Source organism: Peromyscus maniculatus, chromosome X (genome assembly GCF_049852395.1).
Source record: "Peromyscus maniculatus bairdii isolate BWxNUB_F1_BW_parent chromosome X, HU_Pman_BW_mat_3.1, whole genome shotgun sequence".
Classification (NCBI taxonomy): Eukaryota; Metazoa; Chordata; class Mammalia; order Rodentia; family Cricetidae; genus Peromyscus; species Peromyscus maniculatus.
Window position 1 is genome coordinate 99,103,138 of NC_134875.1, and position 15,869 is coordinate 99,119,006.

At 38.5% G+C, this 15,869-nt stretch overlaps 1 protein-coding gene across 15 annotated transcripts in view; it reads right to left on the bottom strand.

Moving 5' to 3' along the window:
• Dmd (dystrophin) overlaps positions 1-15,869 on the bottom strand; it is a 2,251,111-nt gene that overhangs the window by 84,132 nt on the left and 2,151,110 nt on the right. For all 15 annotated transcript variants that reach the window (XM_076562037.1, XM_076562042.1, XM_076562041.1 and 12 more), the window contains 3 exons: positions 9,504-9,705; positions 7,086-7,171; positions 4,544-4,701 (listed from right to left, as the gene is read on the bottom strand). In XM_076562037.1, the coding sequence (XP_076418152.1) occupies positions 4,544-4,701; positions 7,086-7,171; positions 9,504-9,705 (446 nt within the window). The remainder of the gene's footprint in view (positions 1-4,543; positions 4,702-7,085; positions 7,172-9,503; positions 9,706-15,869) is intronic.

The following is a 15,869-nucleotide window of genomic DNA, read 5'->3' on the forward strand; positions in this document are numbered from 1 at the left end:
CATTCACTATCTCTCCTTGAATATCATTTCTTCATCTGAAAAAGGAAAGATATGGAGAACCCCAAGGTTCTTTCAGGCAGTCTGTGACTCACTGCCACCACAAGACTGGCTTTACTATAGCCTGAAAGATCAATTTCTATCTCAATGGCCTTTTATTCTACAGCATATGAAAGAGGAACAATGTGGTCAACATTAGTTGAAGTTGTATCATAAAACAGGTAAGTTACAAAACTTTTTCATTTCTGTCCAAATGAGTCAACTTCCCAGTGAATATGGTAACATCAGTGTGCCAGTAACTTGACTTAGTATTACTGAAGATGGCCCAAACATCTTCAAAAAGATGTTTCAATATCCACAAGCATGTTTTCATTTTTACTAATTTGTGTGTGTGTGGGGGGGTAGTAATAAGCATCATGGCATACATGTGGAAGTCAGAAAACAACTTTGTGGAATCAATTCCCTCCTTCCACCTTGATGTGTATTCCTAGGTTTCAACTCAGGCCGCCAGGCTTTCATGGTAAATGCATTTACTCACTTGCCCTCTACCTTATCTTTTCAGATTGGGCCTCTCACTGAATCTGCAGCTCACCAATTCAGCAAGGCTATCTGGGCAGCAAGATCAAGGGATCTGCCTTTCTCTACCTCCCCCACACTGGGATTACTGGCACATGCGGCCACAACTGGATTTTTATATGCATGCAAGGGATCCAAACAAAGATCTCCATGCTTGCAGAGTAAATACTTTATAAACTAAACTATCTCCTCAGACTCTTATTTGTTCTTTTTGAGAAGGTCTTGCTACATATCTCAGAATGGCCTCTAACTCACTATGTAGCCCAGGCTAGCCTCAAACTTATAATGATCCTTCTCTTTCAACCCCCTATGTAATGGGATTATAGGTGTGTGCTACCATACAGGGCTTACACTTATTTTTAAAGGGTCAGTTTTCTTTTTAATTTAGATTTAAGGGGTGACTTTCCTTTCATCTTTTTAAGCATATGGTGGGGACATATAGAACTGAAGGAACCTTTTGAAGATCATCCAGAGCACTTGGCCCATGGAAATTTACCTCTTCCTGCCATAAGTGGACCATGAACCAGAAGTTTCCATACCTTTCTAACTGTATCAGCACAGGAAAAAGACGTTTTCTATGTGGTAACAAGAAACAAAGGAAACAGAAGAACTACTGTTTAAAGTCAATATCTGAAGTGCCAAAAAGAGAAACAAGTACTTCACTACCTCCTCACACTAGTGGAAATAGCAACCTTTCAGCACAAGCTTGCTGAAGGAGCAAGCCTAGCCGGTTCCCAAGGCCTTGCACTTCAACAGAGGGCAGAGGGCATTTTCACGGCTGCTATCTTTCCCTATGGCAAACACTGTATTTTCATGACTATTGCACAATGAAAGGCACCTGGTTGAGGAAAAGCGATCTAGGGCCAGGCCATGAATTCTCAGGTAAACTTTCACAATGGGGCCATTCAACCTAATGGACAATGACTACAAGTCAAGAGGCTTCCCATATCTAAATACTCTAAGCCACATCTGGGTCCATTCTACTACAAACATCTAGTTCATCAATACTTAACCTAACCTCCGCACCCCGCCAACGCTCCCCCCCACCCCCCGCCCCCGGCCAACTCCTCTGATCTGTCCCTTTTTCCTGTACAACACCTCCTATTTTCCCAGAACCCAGGACAAATGTGATGAAATATTTGTTGTTGGCCTTGAGAGCTGGCTGGAAAAAAGTGTGAGAAAGAAAATATTTGGGAAAGAGGTGGCAGGCATAGATGAGAATCCAACCCATTCCACCAGTGAGAAAGGCCCAGAAAAGCTATTTAGACACAAAATCAAAAACCTCCAAAGCCTGCCAATTATAATCTCCTCAAAAGATTGTGAGAATTCAAAGAGTAAATTCATTTGAATAAAGGCAGAATTTTATGAGTAACAATAGTAATAACATTACTAATAATCATGCTAAGTGCAAACAGTGAGGTATGGCTGTTCTAAGGTAGCAAAAGCAATATTTCAAAGGAATGGTTATGGAACTACATTAGGAAGGACCTGAGGGCTAAAATAAAGAAGCTAAAATTTATCCAGCAGAAATTGGAAATAAATTGGAGACCTTTAATGATGGTTGTTATGTGGTAATACTTTAAAATATGTTAAAGGACATTCAGACCAAAGAAAGGCACTATAGTGTGGTACTTAGGCTTCCTAGGATAAAAATGCAATGGTGTAATCAAGCAATGAGCAGGCTGAGAAACAAGGATTGCAATGGAAAAGAACCAAGGGAAGCACTTTGGTCATTGGTTTCCTTTCCTTCCATCTTTTCTTTTTTCTTCTTCTTCTTCTTCTTCTTCTTCTTCTTCTTCTTCTTCTTCTTCTTCTTCTTCTTCTTCTTCTTCTTCTTCTTCTTCTCTCTCTCTCTCTCTCTCTCTCTCTCTCTCTCTCTCTCTCTCTCTCTCTCTCTCCCTTCCTTCCTTTTTTCAAAATTATAAATGCTCAAAGAGGAAATCAAGAAAAAAAATAGCAAGGAGGAAATAAAAAGTCACTTGTTATCACTAGGCATCTCTTGGTCAGTTTCTTCCTAATCTAACAAAAGAGGTTTCCAGGAGCTTGCTGGCTAGCACAGCGGCATTCAATCAATATGCAAGATGGACTGAGTTCAAATGCTGACACTGAGAAGAGTGTTGCTTTTACAGAGATTGCGAGGAAGCAAGGACGAGAGATAGAGTTCTGAAGAGGGGGCAACTAGCAAAGGCAGAAGTAGGACAGACTGGCCTCCTCGCCAGGGAAAGCAGAGCTTCAGTTCAACAGCCTCCTATTCTGACAACCAAAGCCAAGCAGAGAAGCTACAGTAAAGGGGTAGCGCCTGTCCAATGTGTCTGTACAGGGAGGTGACGGGGAGCTGTGAGAACAGCTCTCAGCCACAGGGATCATCGTACCACAGAGGCAGCTGTCAATACCTCAATAATCGGATCTTTACTTTTCACCTGAGATAAAATACATAGGGACACACATGTGAACACGTGTGCATGGGCTGCACAACTTGAACAAAGATAATGGGAAATTTATAGCACTATGTATTGTGTATAAGTGAATTTAAAAACAACCCAAACATATCTATGCTGTGTGGCTGCTAGAATTCATTATATGAAAGTTACTAGTATTGATATTCTAGAATAAATATTATTATAGCAACATGTACAAAGGTTTCATAATGATAGTATTTTCATGCTTTGGAGTGGTTAAAAAATGCAATTATTTCCCATACTTATTTTTACAACTAGTCTGCCGACATTTTGGCAAAATAATTCAAACAATATAACCCACTCTAGCTTAAGTGGACTTATTTTATGCACATTCAGTCATATTGCCAATTAACTCTTAAGTAGTCAAACTGCTTTACCATCCAAATAGTGACAGTTCTTCCTAGAAAGTTGCCTAGAATTTCCTCCCAGTTTATGGTAAAAGACTTCAGTTTTACAAATTTTAACCATTGTGAATGAGATTCGAATGACTGAGAAACTTCACGTAAGAAAAACAGCTTGTAGCCTTTAAAAATTCATAAGAATACAGTGACTAAAGTGGTCCTGCAAATATCTTATCCCATTAATTCTGGTGGCATTACAACTAGAAAAAGTTGTTGAAGAAAAGCCATCTGTTAATATAAATCAAAAGATACAAAAAATTTACATCCTTGAATCTGATCATCGTGCTCTTGGAGAATTTATTCAAAGGATTCAACTTCAAAGAAAAGAAAATGGACTGGGGAGGATTGGATGCATGAAGACTTGAAGGAACTCAGAACTCTAGAACCTACAGATATATGTCTATAATCTCACTGCTCCAACAGCACAAGGAAAGGCAGACGTAGGAGAATCCCTGAAAGTTGGTGGGCCAGCTAGCCAGGGACATATACTGGCAAAAAGCAAGAGAACCTTTCCAAAACAAGATGGAAGGTTAGGACTGATGTTCAAGGTTGTCCTCTGTGGGCACATGGCCACATTCACACTGTGAACATACACATACACACACACACACACACACACACACACACACACACACACACACACACACACACATACACAGAGAGAAGGGAGAGTGAGGGAAGGAGAGAGAGAGAGAGAGAGAGAGAGAGAGAGAGAGAGAGAGAGAGAGAGAGAGAGAGAGAGAGAGAGAGAGATTTTTAAAAGAAAAGGACTAAACATATGGGGATGTTTATTATGACACTACCTACTTTACCAAAACTAGAAACAGCCTACATGTATGCCATAGCAGAGTGCTCAGGCACTGAGGAGAAAGAGCAGAAAAGAAAGGACAGAGGGGGCAGTAAATGGCAGAATGAATCAGAGTGGCAGTGTGTTGAGCATGCAATAGACACCAGAAGAGTGCAAACCTTAGATCATACTATAAGGCTATAAGGAGGGCTGTGTGTGTGTGTGTGTGTGTGTGTGTGTGTATGTGTGGTGCAAGGGACAGATTGGTGGTACAAAACTTGCCAAGTCACACACACAGGAAAAAAAAAAGATGAGTAACTTACAAATTGGAAGCAGCTCCTGACGCTTGGCTCAATGTTACTGCCCCCAAAGGAGGCAACTTCACCCAACTGTCTTGGGATTTGAATAGAATCATGCAGAAGAAGACCCAGCCTACGCTGGTCACAAAATCCAGTTGAACTTGCCACTTGCTTGAAAAGGTCTATAAAAAGAAGAAGGGAACCATGAAAATCAAAGCACTGGAACAAGTGGACAGAAGCAGAACCCAATGTCCAATGCAATGCAAGTACTATTCTTAGCAATAGCCAATATTTCCACAGATGGGGCTCACTGTTTTGCTTTTTATTTTTATTTTATTGTATGTGTTTGTGTGTGTGTGTGTGTGTGTGTGTGTGTGTGTGTGTGTGTGTGTGTGGTCTAATGTAATACAGGCTGGGCTTAAACTTGCTAGTATCTAGTTGAAAATAAGTTTGAACTTATTTTCCTGACTCCAGCTCCCGAGTGCTAAGATTTTAGGTGTGTGGTTTTATATTATGCAAGGGACTAAACCCAGGGCTTTCTCCATGTTAGACTGAGAGGGATTATGGCTAATTTAGGCTAATCAGAACATATGTCTATAAATTAGGTTTAATCATCACTACCTACCTATGTAATATGAAAATTTAAATAAACTACAGCCCTGCAAAGGAGGTGAGTTTATATGTATTATTTTTTTTTTAATTTCATTTATTTACATGTGGAGTGCTGGTCACATATACTACAGCACACATGTGCAAATCAAAGGAAAACTTGCAGGAGTCAATTCTCTCATTCCACCTTACGGATCCTGGAGATAAAATTCAGTATTAGGCAGAGTGGCAAGTGCCTTTATCTACTGAGCCATCTCGCTGGCTATACATGTACTTTTAAAAGATACATTCTATTGATTTATTATGTATGCATGCATTTAGAGTATGTGGAGGTCAGGGGTAACTTACAGGAACTGGTTCTCTCCTTCTACCATACAGATCCTGAGGATGGAACTTGGGTTATCAGGCTTGGCAGTAAGTATCTTTACCCAATGAGCCATCTCATCAGCCCCCTAAATGTATTCTTAACAACTGAATTATTCAAAGTAAAACACAATCCTTTGGTAATTATTATGTATATATGATATGAATTTCTACCGAAGAAATTTTAGAATCAAGAGCCAAAAGCATGCGAGTATCAGATATTGAAATATTTAACAAAATTAGGACTTACTAAAAGATGTAACAAAATCAGGACTTTTACAGAGTCATAGCCCATTAAGCTTCATAGAAATTGACATGCTTGCTTACATAGGATGCTGTGCTCATGTGTAATTAGCTCATATCATGCTATGCTATCATTGATTTTCTATGTCTGCCTTACTGTTTCTGTATTTGTTTTTGGAAGAAAGGGTTTGACTAGGTAGTAAAGGATGACCTTGAACTTATAAACATTGAGTGGAGACAGGAAAATAGGGAGAAAGCACTCCCATGTCTTTTTAAAAGACACCAAATCTAACCTACAATAAGTAATTAAAATATTCAAAAGATAAAGGCACTCAGAAATGTTGTTTTACCTGAGATCATGTTAAAGGGTTAAAAAACATTGTTCAGGTTTGGAGGGGGGTTGTTTTATTTTGTTTTGTTTAGTTCTTAGGAAAGGAAAATTCACATGGAGATTATATAAAAGTGAGTGCTACAGTGTTTTGTGTATATTTTGGTTTACTCTATAAAAATGGGAAGTCTGATACATTATGGCTTTGGGGAAATGCCATGTCTTTTGTCTCCTGCCTATTTTACACCCAGCATACCTTTTCATCTATGCTGAAAGCCAGGACAGGCTAGATTTGTTCAATTCCTCCTGAAAAGGCTTCTAACAAGCATTTCCAGGGTGGGGGGGAACGGACATATATAGTCCTTTATACTGAGAATGGATGGTGACTTGGTCACCCGAACTATCAGTCCTTTAACATTTGCCTTTTATTTAGATTTATAGTTTTTTTAGTAAAAACAAAAATCCCTATAACCAATCAAAAGAAAATTCTAGAGGGTGCTACTTACCTTTTAAGAAATAGCAGGCTAGCCACCCCTCAAAGAGTAAAATGTTAGTCACGTCACAGAATTGGATGCGTCAGTACAACTTGCAGTAAGATGATTATAAAATAAACAATGTGTTCTGAACACAAATGCCAGATAGTATTATTTAAGTGGGAATCCAAAGAGACACAGGAAATGCAGGGATTAAACCTTCACATTTCTTCCCCTTGACTTACACAAAGGGGTTAGGAAATCAGACTTTATCCCCTTGGAACACGTGTTTTACTAAGACACAGTCAATGTAACATAAAGTAATACTTGGACTGGCAAGTACTGAGCAAACCCTCAGTCTCTATTTAAATACTTTCAGTTTAATGTCTGACAGGGAACAGCACAACCCAAATTTTATGACACTTTAAAAGCAGTTCTACATCTGAAGCGACAAATCTGCTATCAAATAAGAACGGTGTATCATTTTCTACCCAGAATGAGAGTAATTAGGCAACATCAATAAAAAATAGAGTTCATACACAAGACTTACATCTGTACTTGTCTTCCAAGTGTGCTTTACACAGAGAAATGATGCCAGTTTTAAAAGACAGGACACGGATCCTCCCTGTTCGTCCCCTATTATGAAGAATCAAACCAGAAAACAATTACTGGGACTCCAATAGAGTATAGAAGCTCCTAGGTAAAGGGAAAAAAGGTCTTGGATACAGAAACTTTATAGACCACTGTTTGATTAAGGTTGTTAAGAACTTTTCTGAATTCATTATTTGCCTCATGACCTAGAATGCAATGGGAAAGTTTTATGAACCAAATTAATGAATATTTACCCAATTCTCAACTCTTAAAAGTGCTTACTTGAATTGCCAGAGTAGCTCTACATAAAATAAGGTTAAAATACCCTTCCTCTCATGTACAGGGAGGCACCTTGGTTGAGTAAGAGGATGAATTATCATTGTGTACTTAGCAGTTATAGTTACTAAAGCAAATTGTCAATTTTGGTTGTTGAAGCCAAAAACAATTTCTAGCAACTAACTCTTCTCTATTCAGTACTCCCAGAATTTCATCAAATCACTGCTTACTAGAAAGATGAGTCACACAAAATATAAAATATGAATATTTATATCCAATGAAACCATGGCATATACTATCAGAAAGCATTCACATGCATGCTCTATAAGATATACTTATCGGGATGGTTGGTGGTGGCACACACCTTTAATTCCAGCACTTGAGAGGCAGAGGCAGGCAGATCTCTGTGAGTTTGAGGCCAGCCTGGTCTACAGAGTGAGTTCCAGGACAGGCTCCAAAGCTACGAGAGAAATCCTGCCTCAGAAAAAAAGAAAAAGAGAGAAAAAAATGATATACTTATCAAGTAGCCTACTCCTACATGAACATTCTAATATGGTTATGTTTTGTTACATTAGAAAGTGAAATAGAGCATTCTACACAAAAAATGCATTAACACAAAAATTTAACTATAGGGTAAAAAAGAAAAAAATGGAATGAATAGATTTCCATTTTGTAGCAAATGTTTTTCAACAACTTTTTAGCTTTTTGTTTGATTTTGGAAAGTAATTGTATCTCAGATTTTGGTATGTTTGTTCGTCAATATGCTCAATGTTCAATTAGTACAACTTACTAGATCTCTTATTTAAAGAAAAATATTAGACTCAAATGCTTTAATAAAATTCCTGTCACTGCAAAAGATTATCTGTTTTCCTATTAGGAAAAAAGCATATTGACAGGTAAACTTTATACAGCAATTTAAGTCTTTAAGGAGTTAAAATTATCTTGAAATAACTTTCAGGTAGGTTAAATGAAAGTTCACATCTCATCTACAAAGAAAATGATGCCAACAAAAATAATATCAGGTAAGACCCAAATATAAAGCAAGATCAAACCAAATGTAAATGTAATCCACAATTAAAATCTGATATGATCAAGAACCAAGTAGATAAGTATATGTACTTTATAGTCAGATGGTGCTGAAACTTAAAAAGTTAATATCTTACCATAATAACAAGGAAAACAGTCTATACGCATATCAAAAGGAGATGATAGAAGCATATAACAGAGGCAGAAGGAAAAGTATTTGATATGCAAGTCCTTTAAGAAATCCTTCCAAGTTTTCCAAATGGGAGTTACGTACTAGTTGTTATGTGAAATAAGGTGTGTAATAATTCTGAGGCCTAAGAGGAATTCGGTGAAAAATCAAGACCAATTCCTCTGCTTCCTTCCTCAATTGTGTTCATTAAGCTGAAAACAAAAATGAGAACTGGAGCTATGTCCTGTGTACAATCCAAAGGAAATAAATGACTGCTCTCTAACTGAGGTTGATGAATGGAAGTGCCATAGAGTAGCTCTGTGAAACATTATTAAAACACAAAACAACAACAACAAACTTGTTTGGTTTCAGGAGCTAAGTTTGCTGTATTTGAGCTTATTTTCATTTTGTGTGACTCATCTACTCACAGTCTCTGTAACTGTCCTGCATATCTGCTACAATTCTGATCTGTTGACAGGTGTGCCATCATCTCCAGGAACACTGCTATCCCTGCCCACTCCAAAGTGGATGGAAGAACTCCAAAGAACTACATGATAACTCATTTTATTGGAAAAATGTCTTATCGTGGGTTATCGCTGGATTTGGATCTGAGAGCAGTCTGCATTCCAGCTCTTTTTTTCTCTCTGAGAGTCTCACTAGTAGCACTGGTTGCCCTGAAACTTACACCGTGTAGACCAGGCTAGCCTCAAACTCCCCAAAAGCTGCCCGCCTCTGTCCCTGGGATTAAGGGCTGCATCCCACTTCTTACTGCTACCTTATCAAATATGTTTCAAGTCATATGCAGAAAAGATTTATCCTGGGAAGAAGACATCCGTAGCTGGGACACTACTATAATGGCAATGTTGTCATCACTGTGTAAGCTAGGTCCCCTCTTGCCATACATACGTATCATAAACATTGAGAAGCCAGTTGAGACACATATCCACACAGAGAGGGACGTTGACCAAGTTGTTGTGCTCTTGCTCCAAACGATCATAAATAGTAGTCAAACAGTTAATGATCTGCAGAATATCCATGGGTTGGTCATTTGCCTTGAGGTTGTGCTGGTCCAAGGCATCACATGCAGCTGACAGGCTCAAGAGATCCACTACAAAAACACAGAAAAGCACAAATGACCCAAAACATAAAATTTCTTTTTACTCCTTTTCCTTTGAGAATGCTGGTTGAGTTAATTCCTACCTTTTTGTAAACACCAAACCCAAATTCCACCCTGTTTTAAAGGTATTCTGTTTTCATCCCTCAACTTTTAAGTTGATCCGGTTTTACCAGGACTCACAATTTGAAGATGTTTTCAGATCTAACTGGCATTGGATGAATATACAAATATACACAATTCCCTTCCCTGGAATCAGAGCATATCTGAGAGGTAAAGGGAACAGTCTTCTAAGTCAATAGTCATTTCTATCTGAGTAGGAAAAAAAGCGTTGCAGTAGAGATTTTGAAAGAGACATAATGGTCCTTTTTCATATTAGAGATCAATTAGATGAATCTATATGGTTAGGCTTGTGTAAACTCAATTTCTGGCTGTGCATTTATAATCAGTAAGCATTTATCCCTTAAAATAGACACCTCAGCTCTCTTTGTTACCTTAACACCAGGTTAAAAAAAATAACCCACTTCACTAACATTTTCTGTAGGCAAACAGCATGATCTATCTATCCACCCTTCAAGCCTAAGGCTAATTTATTTCTCCCTTTCACCTTTAAATTGCATTTTACAATGTATTTTTTGACACTTATAAGAACTTGTAAGGCTAGGGGAGATTCCCTTGATCTGAAATAGTATTTAATTGTATGCCAGAAGAAAAAATGAACAAAAGTGAACTTCCATCAGCAAATCACTAGCTTTATTCCCAGGTGTCATGAAAAGAAGCTTTTCTCTAAAGCCAATTTATTAGCCAAATTGAAAATGCAACACTGGTATTGTTTTTAACCACCTAAGCTATGCTCAGAATTGTCAGTCCTCTGAGACAAAGAATCAATGAGAATTAAGTGCCTCTCTCACACACCTAAGGGGAAGAGGCACTGCAATTATAAATATAGCTTCAAATGAAATGCACATAAGCAATTTCATTCGGTAAACAGTTTTTCCAATAATAAAAGGAATGAAAACTTAAGGCTATAATGCATTTTACTAGTTACTGGTGGTAGGTTCAAATTAAATATTAAAAAAAAATACTGGTTAATGCCCGTGCATCAGCATACTGTCTCTCTTGAAAAAGGAAAATAGAATATTCTGTGAAATTTCCCTAGAAACATGAAGATCTGATGGCAGAGGCAAGAGATAAGTTTCATTATTTTTCACTCCCACGGGGACAACTCTATGCTCCCATCCCATGGACCAGTTCCCTAAAATATCCTGGACTAACACCCCTCTTACTCCTTTACATATTTTATTTTGCTAAGGATAGAATTCATGATCTCATGTGTCTCTTACCACAGCCTCTTTTGTTTTAAGATACGACCATGTTCTGCTTAATGTCAAGGACAATTTTTGAGAAAAACACCAGTAGGTGATTTAATCATTGAGTGAACATCCCAGAGTATAGCTACACAAGTTAAAAAGTCGACTACATTATTAGGCTGCATAATGTTATGGGATCACTGTCAGTGACTGTCCCAAGCATCCTTATCCAATGCTCCACTGCACCCTAAAAAGAAAGAAATGATCTTTTTTTTTTTTTAATGAAATCTGAGATCGTGCAAACTCTGAAGGAGGAAACTGGCAGACGGCAAGAGTTATTTGAGAGTCAGGTGGGCAAAAGAATGAAGAATAAAAAACTGACACTGTGAAGAGGCAGGAGGCTATATAGAAAGGGGGGCTAACTGGGGACTACATGGGGGGCAGAAGGGAGGTACAGAGACATAGTACTAAGATTTTCATCAGCTTTTGTGTCTGCCTGACTTCCTGAGAGCACAACTGAAGTGCAGCTCATGGAAACCTTCGGAAATGTCGCATGGCAGTTTTGTGATTGGAAGGGTGGAGTAGATTTCTTCCATATATCAAAATTCATAACATGTTTCTTTATATATTGAAGAAATGCTATGGGTCCTATGAAGTGTTTCTATTTTCTTTTTTGTTATTACATACTTTAATTATTATAAATATTTTGCTTTTGATTTGAGGATATAAGAACAGTGAGAATTTTTACATTCACTTTTCATGAAGTGTCTAATGAACTCATGTGATGGTAACAAAGAGTGAATTTCATGTTATTGGATCTAATCTCGATATAGGTGACTAGGCAGGCAACACACACAACAGAAACTTTAGAGTATAAATAGCTCCAGAGGGGAGTGAGGCAATTGCTCTGAAAAAAAACAGAAGCAAAAGATGACACAGGACAGAAATACTGTGTAGTGTTCTTGGCTAAAACTGGATGTGGTGTGGTTAAATACAACATCAATCAATCACAGAATATGGGAGTCCACAATTCCCCAAACATATCAAACCAAAAAGCAGAATTTTGTTTGCATGGAACAATATTTAAAAGCCTTCTACTTAAGCAGACACAGGTGATGTAAAAGATCAGCAAAAAGGTGAGGAAAGAGATATGGGCCACTGAAATCTCTCTCTGTCTCTCTGTCTCTGTCTCTGTCTCTGTCTCTCTCTCTGTGTCTTTGTCTCTCTGTCTCTCTGTCTCTCTGTCTCTGTCTCTGTCTCTCTGTCTCTCTCTCTCTCTCTCTCTCTCTCACACACACACACACACACACACACACACACACACACACACACACACACACTCACTCAATGTTCAAACCAAGCCTATTAAAGAATACACAGAGGTTATTTTGGTGAAACTTTAAACAAAATGATGAGCTTTTCTGCAAACCTCAGTAAACAACCAGGAGATGGTTTTGTGAAGCTATTATTTTTCTTGAAGCTAAGAATTTCCATTATATGACTCTATACTATGATTTTAAATAAATGTATACATCCACAAATGTGTGTGTGCTCTCTTGCTTGCATATGAGAGCACCTGCTGCTCTTGAAGAGGTTTGGTTCCTAGCACCCACATAGATGGTAACTCACAACTATCACAACTTCAGGGATCTGATGTCCTCTTCTCACCTCCAACACCAGACACCCATGTGGTACACATATGGTGTACACAGGTAAATTGTTCATGCACATAAAATAAAATAAATAAATATTGTTAAAATGTTTTCTCTCAAAAACACTTTAAAGATTTTTTAGAGGTTATTTTTAATTATGTGTATTGTGTGGGTATATGTGTGGGTATGTGCATGTGAATGCAGATGGCCAAAGAAGCCAGGAGCTAGACCCCCTGGAGCTGGAGTTACATGTGGTTGTCCCAATATGGATGCTGGAACGTGGGTCCTCTATAAGAACAGTATGTGCTCATAACCACTAAGCCATCTTTTCAGCCTCTTCCAAAAATACTTTAATGGAAGAAGCAATTATAGCTTTGATGTCATGAAAGAATAGTACCACATGGTGGTGTGTTCTTCATGCCTGAATGGATAGAAAGAGGAGAGAAACGGCTCTCTTCCAGTGTCATATCTGGCATGCAGAAGAGGATCTGTTTAAGCCTAGTCATCCTGTCTAGGTTCAAACATCAAATCCACCGGTTACATCCTGTCATTGGCCAAAGGGGTCTTGTAGCACCAATTGTTAAAAGGTCTTATTAATAAAAACAAACCCGGAGCCAGGTATTGGGGTGAACACTGAAAGATCAGAGAGACAGAACAGGCCACAGCCAACCTCACTTCGCCAACTTCTCAGCTGATCCTATTTCCTCAAACTGAAAGCCTCTCAGTCCTCGACTGGAATGAATCTCAGCTTAACTGCTTCTGAAAGCCTAAAAGCTTAACCAGCCAAAAGCTTAACCAGGCTCAAGTTCCTGGTCCTCACCCCTTATATATCTTTCTGCTTCCTTCCATCACTTCCTGGGATTAAAGGTATGTGTCACCGTGCCTGGCTGTTTCCAGTGTGGCTTTGAACTCACAGAGATCTGGATGGATCTCTGCCTCCAGAATGCTAGGATTAAAGGTATGTGTGCCACCATTTTCTGGCCTCTATATCTAGTGGCTGTTCTGTTCTCTGACCCCAGATAAGTTTATTAGTGTTCACAATATATTGGGGAACACAATATCACCACAGGGTCCCATAGATCTACTTCCCCCAAACATCACAAACTATCTCTATAATCTAATGGTAAAGCCCTATGGTTGAAGACAGAACTTTCTTATGTCATAAAATATACATATCAGGAGTGAAAATGTTTACAAGATTCATAACCCTTTCTTAACAAAAATATTACTAAGGTGTTATTTAGGAATAAAAATAGAGAATAAACTGTTGATGTTGGTTGGCAAGCTACTCTTAGCTTGTGGTAAGTATAAGTAGCACAGGCTTAGGATTAAATCATGGATGAAAATGTAACTTTCTGGTAGAGTTTGGAATAAGAACTCAAATCGAAGAATTAACAAAATGAATTGGCATGGATCTGCGTGCTGATATTACAGTTGATGAAAATTGTAATTCCTTAGCTGGATTAGCAAAGGCTAAAGGGAGACCAGAACTTCCTTCCATTGAGTTTCACTTTCTCTGACCTGTGGGTGGAGCTGACAACAAAGGAATCTGAGCAACTATTACCTTTGACAAATGGGCTACACCCATGGGACCAAATTACAATTAAAAAGATAATTCAAGGAAGGGACTTACAGGTACCATTCCCTCTATCACAGTTTTCTTTTTTGATGGATGCCAGATTTAGTAGTTCCTAAACTGATCTACAATACAGAGTTGCAATCACTGACAATATTGCTATGATAGCTACTTTTTTTGTCAATTTAACACAAAATATGGCCATCTAGGAAGAAGGAACCTCAATTGAGAAAATGCCTCCATCAAATTAGCCTGTCAGCAGCAACCCTGTGGTCAATTTTCTTGATTAATGATTAATGTGGCAGAACTCAGCACCCGGTGGGCAATGCCATTCTTGGGCAAGTGGTCCTGGGTTGTATAAAAAAAAAAAGCAAACTGGGCAAGGCATGGAGAGCAAGAGAGTAAATAGAGTTCAGACCTTGCACTATTACCAGGTCAAGAAACTATGACTAAGTAGGACATAGGCTCTGGGAGAGAAACTACTAACATTATGGTGTTAAACTAACATATTATTAAACTAAATCCTATAGATCAATGCATCTTTCACTCCTCATCTGAAAGGTTTCTGTAGATGGTGATTAACACAGAGACCCACAAATGGCCAGAGTGTAGAGAATCAGAGACTACACAATGCTCAGTCCTAAAGGATATAAGTGTGTGTGTGTGTGTGTGTGTGTGTGTGTGTGTGTGTGTGTGTGTGTGTCACTCCTACCAAGTCTCAGCTCAGGGATCACTGCAGAAGAGGGTACAGAAAGATTATCAAGAGCCAAAGGCAATAAATGGCTACTAGGAAACGTTCTGGGGCACAGCAGGGCAGCTGCACATATGAATTCAAAGACTGTGACTGCATGCACAAAACCTGTGCAAACTCAACCCAGATCCAATCCCAGCATGGAGAGGAGAGTTAGGTACACAATCGCATGCCTAGCTATGGAATCAATGGCAATGATTAGCTGCCGGGAGAGGAAGAGACCTTTTTCTCTTAGTGTAGCCCTTATAAATTGACCATAGTCCAATGGAAGACCACACATTTAAGAATATTTGGGCAGTACAAATTGTGCTTGAAGAGTTTAAAAACAATAACAAAAAAAAGCAAGGAAGGAAGGAAAGAAGGAAGAAAAAGAAACAAAGAAAAATAAAACAACAAAGCACACAACACATAATGTTGTGTGGGTAAAAAATGAATGGGTAGACCTGAGAACAAGTGAGGAAGGGGAGTAAATTTGTTCAAAACAAGTAGAGAACCCAAAACTCTGAAAGAAATAATTTTTTAGAGACTTATAAAAAATGGGAGCTGGACTAGGAATACCTGGCCAGCTAGAGTTTACTCTTAAATAGTAAAGGTTAAGTGAGGAAAACAATGTTCTAGTCCTAGTGTAAGAACAATACTTTGAGGTTATCCAATTCCAGAAGGAAGGACAAATATGGAAAGGTGCCTAGAATAATGGGCAAATAAAACCAGTGATCACTGGTAATGGTGCCTACAAAGGGCTCTTTGATATTACAAGGACTGAGACCAACCACCTCTATCCTAGTTGTGCAACTCCTGGACATCAGAGAGACCACAACACTCTCCGTGGAAGATAGATGGGTGTTATTACAGAAACACTTTCTCTTAAA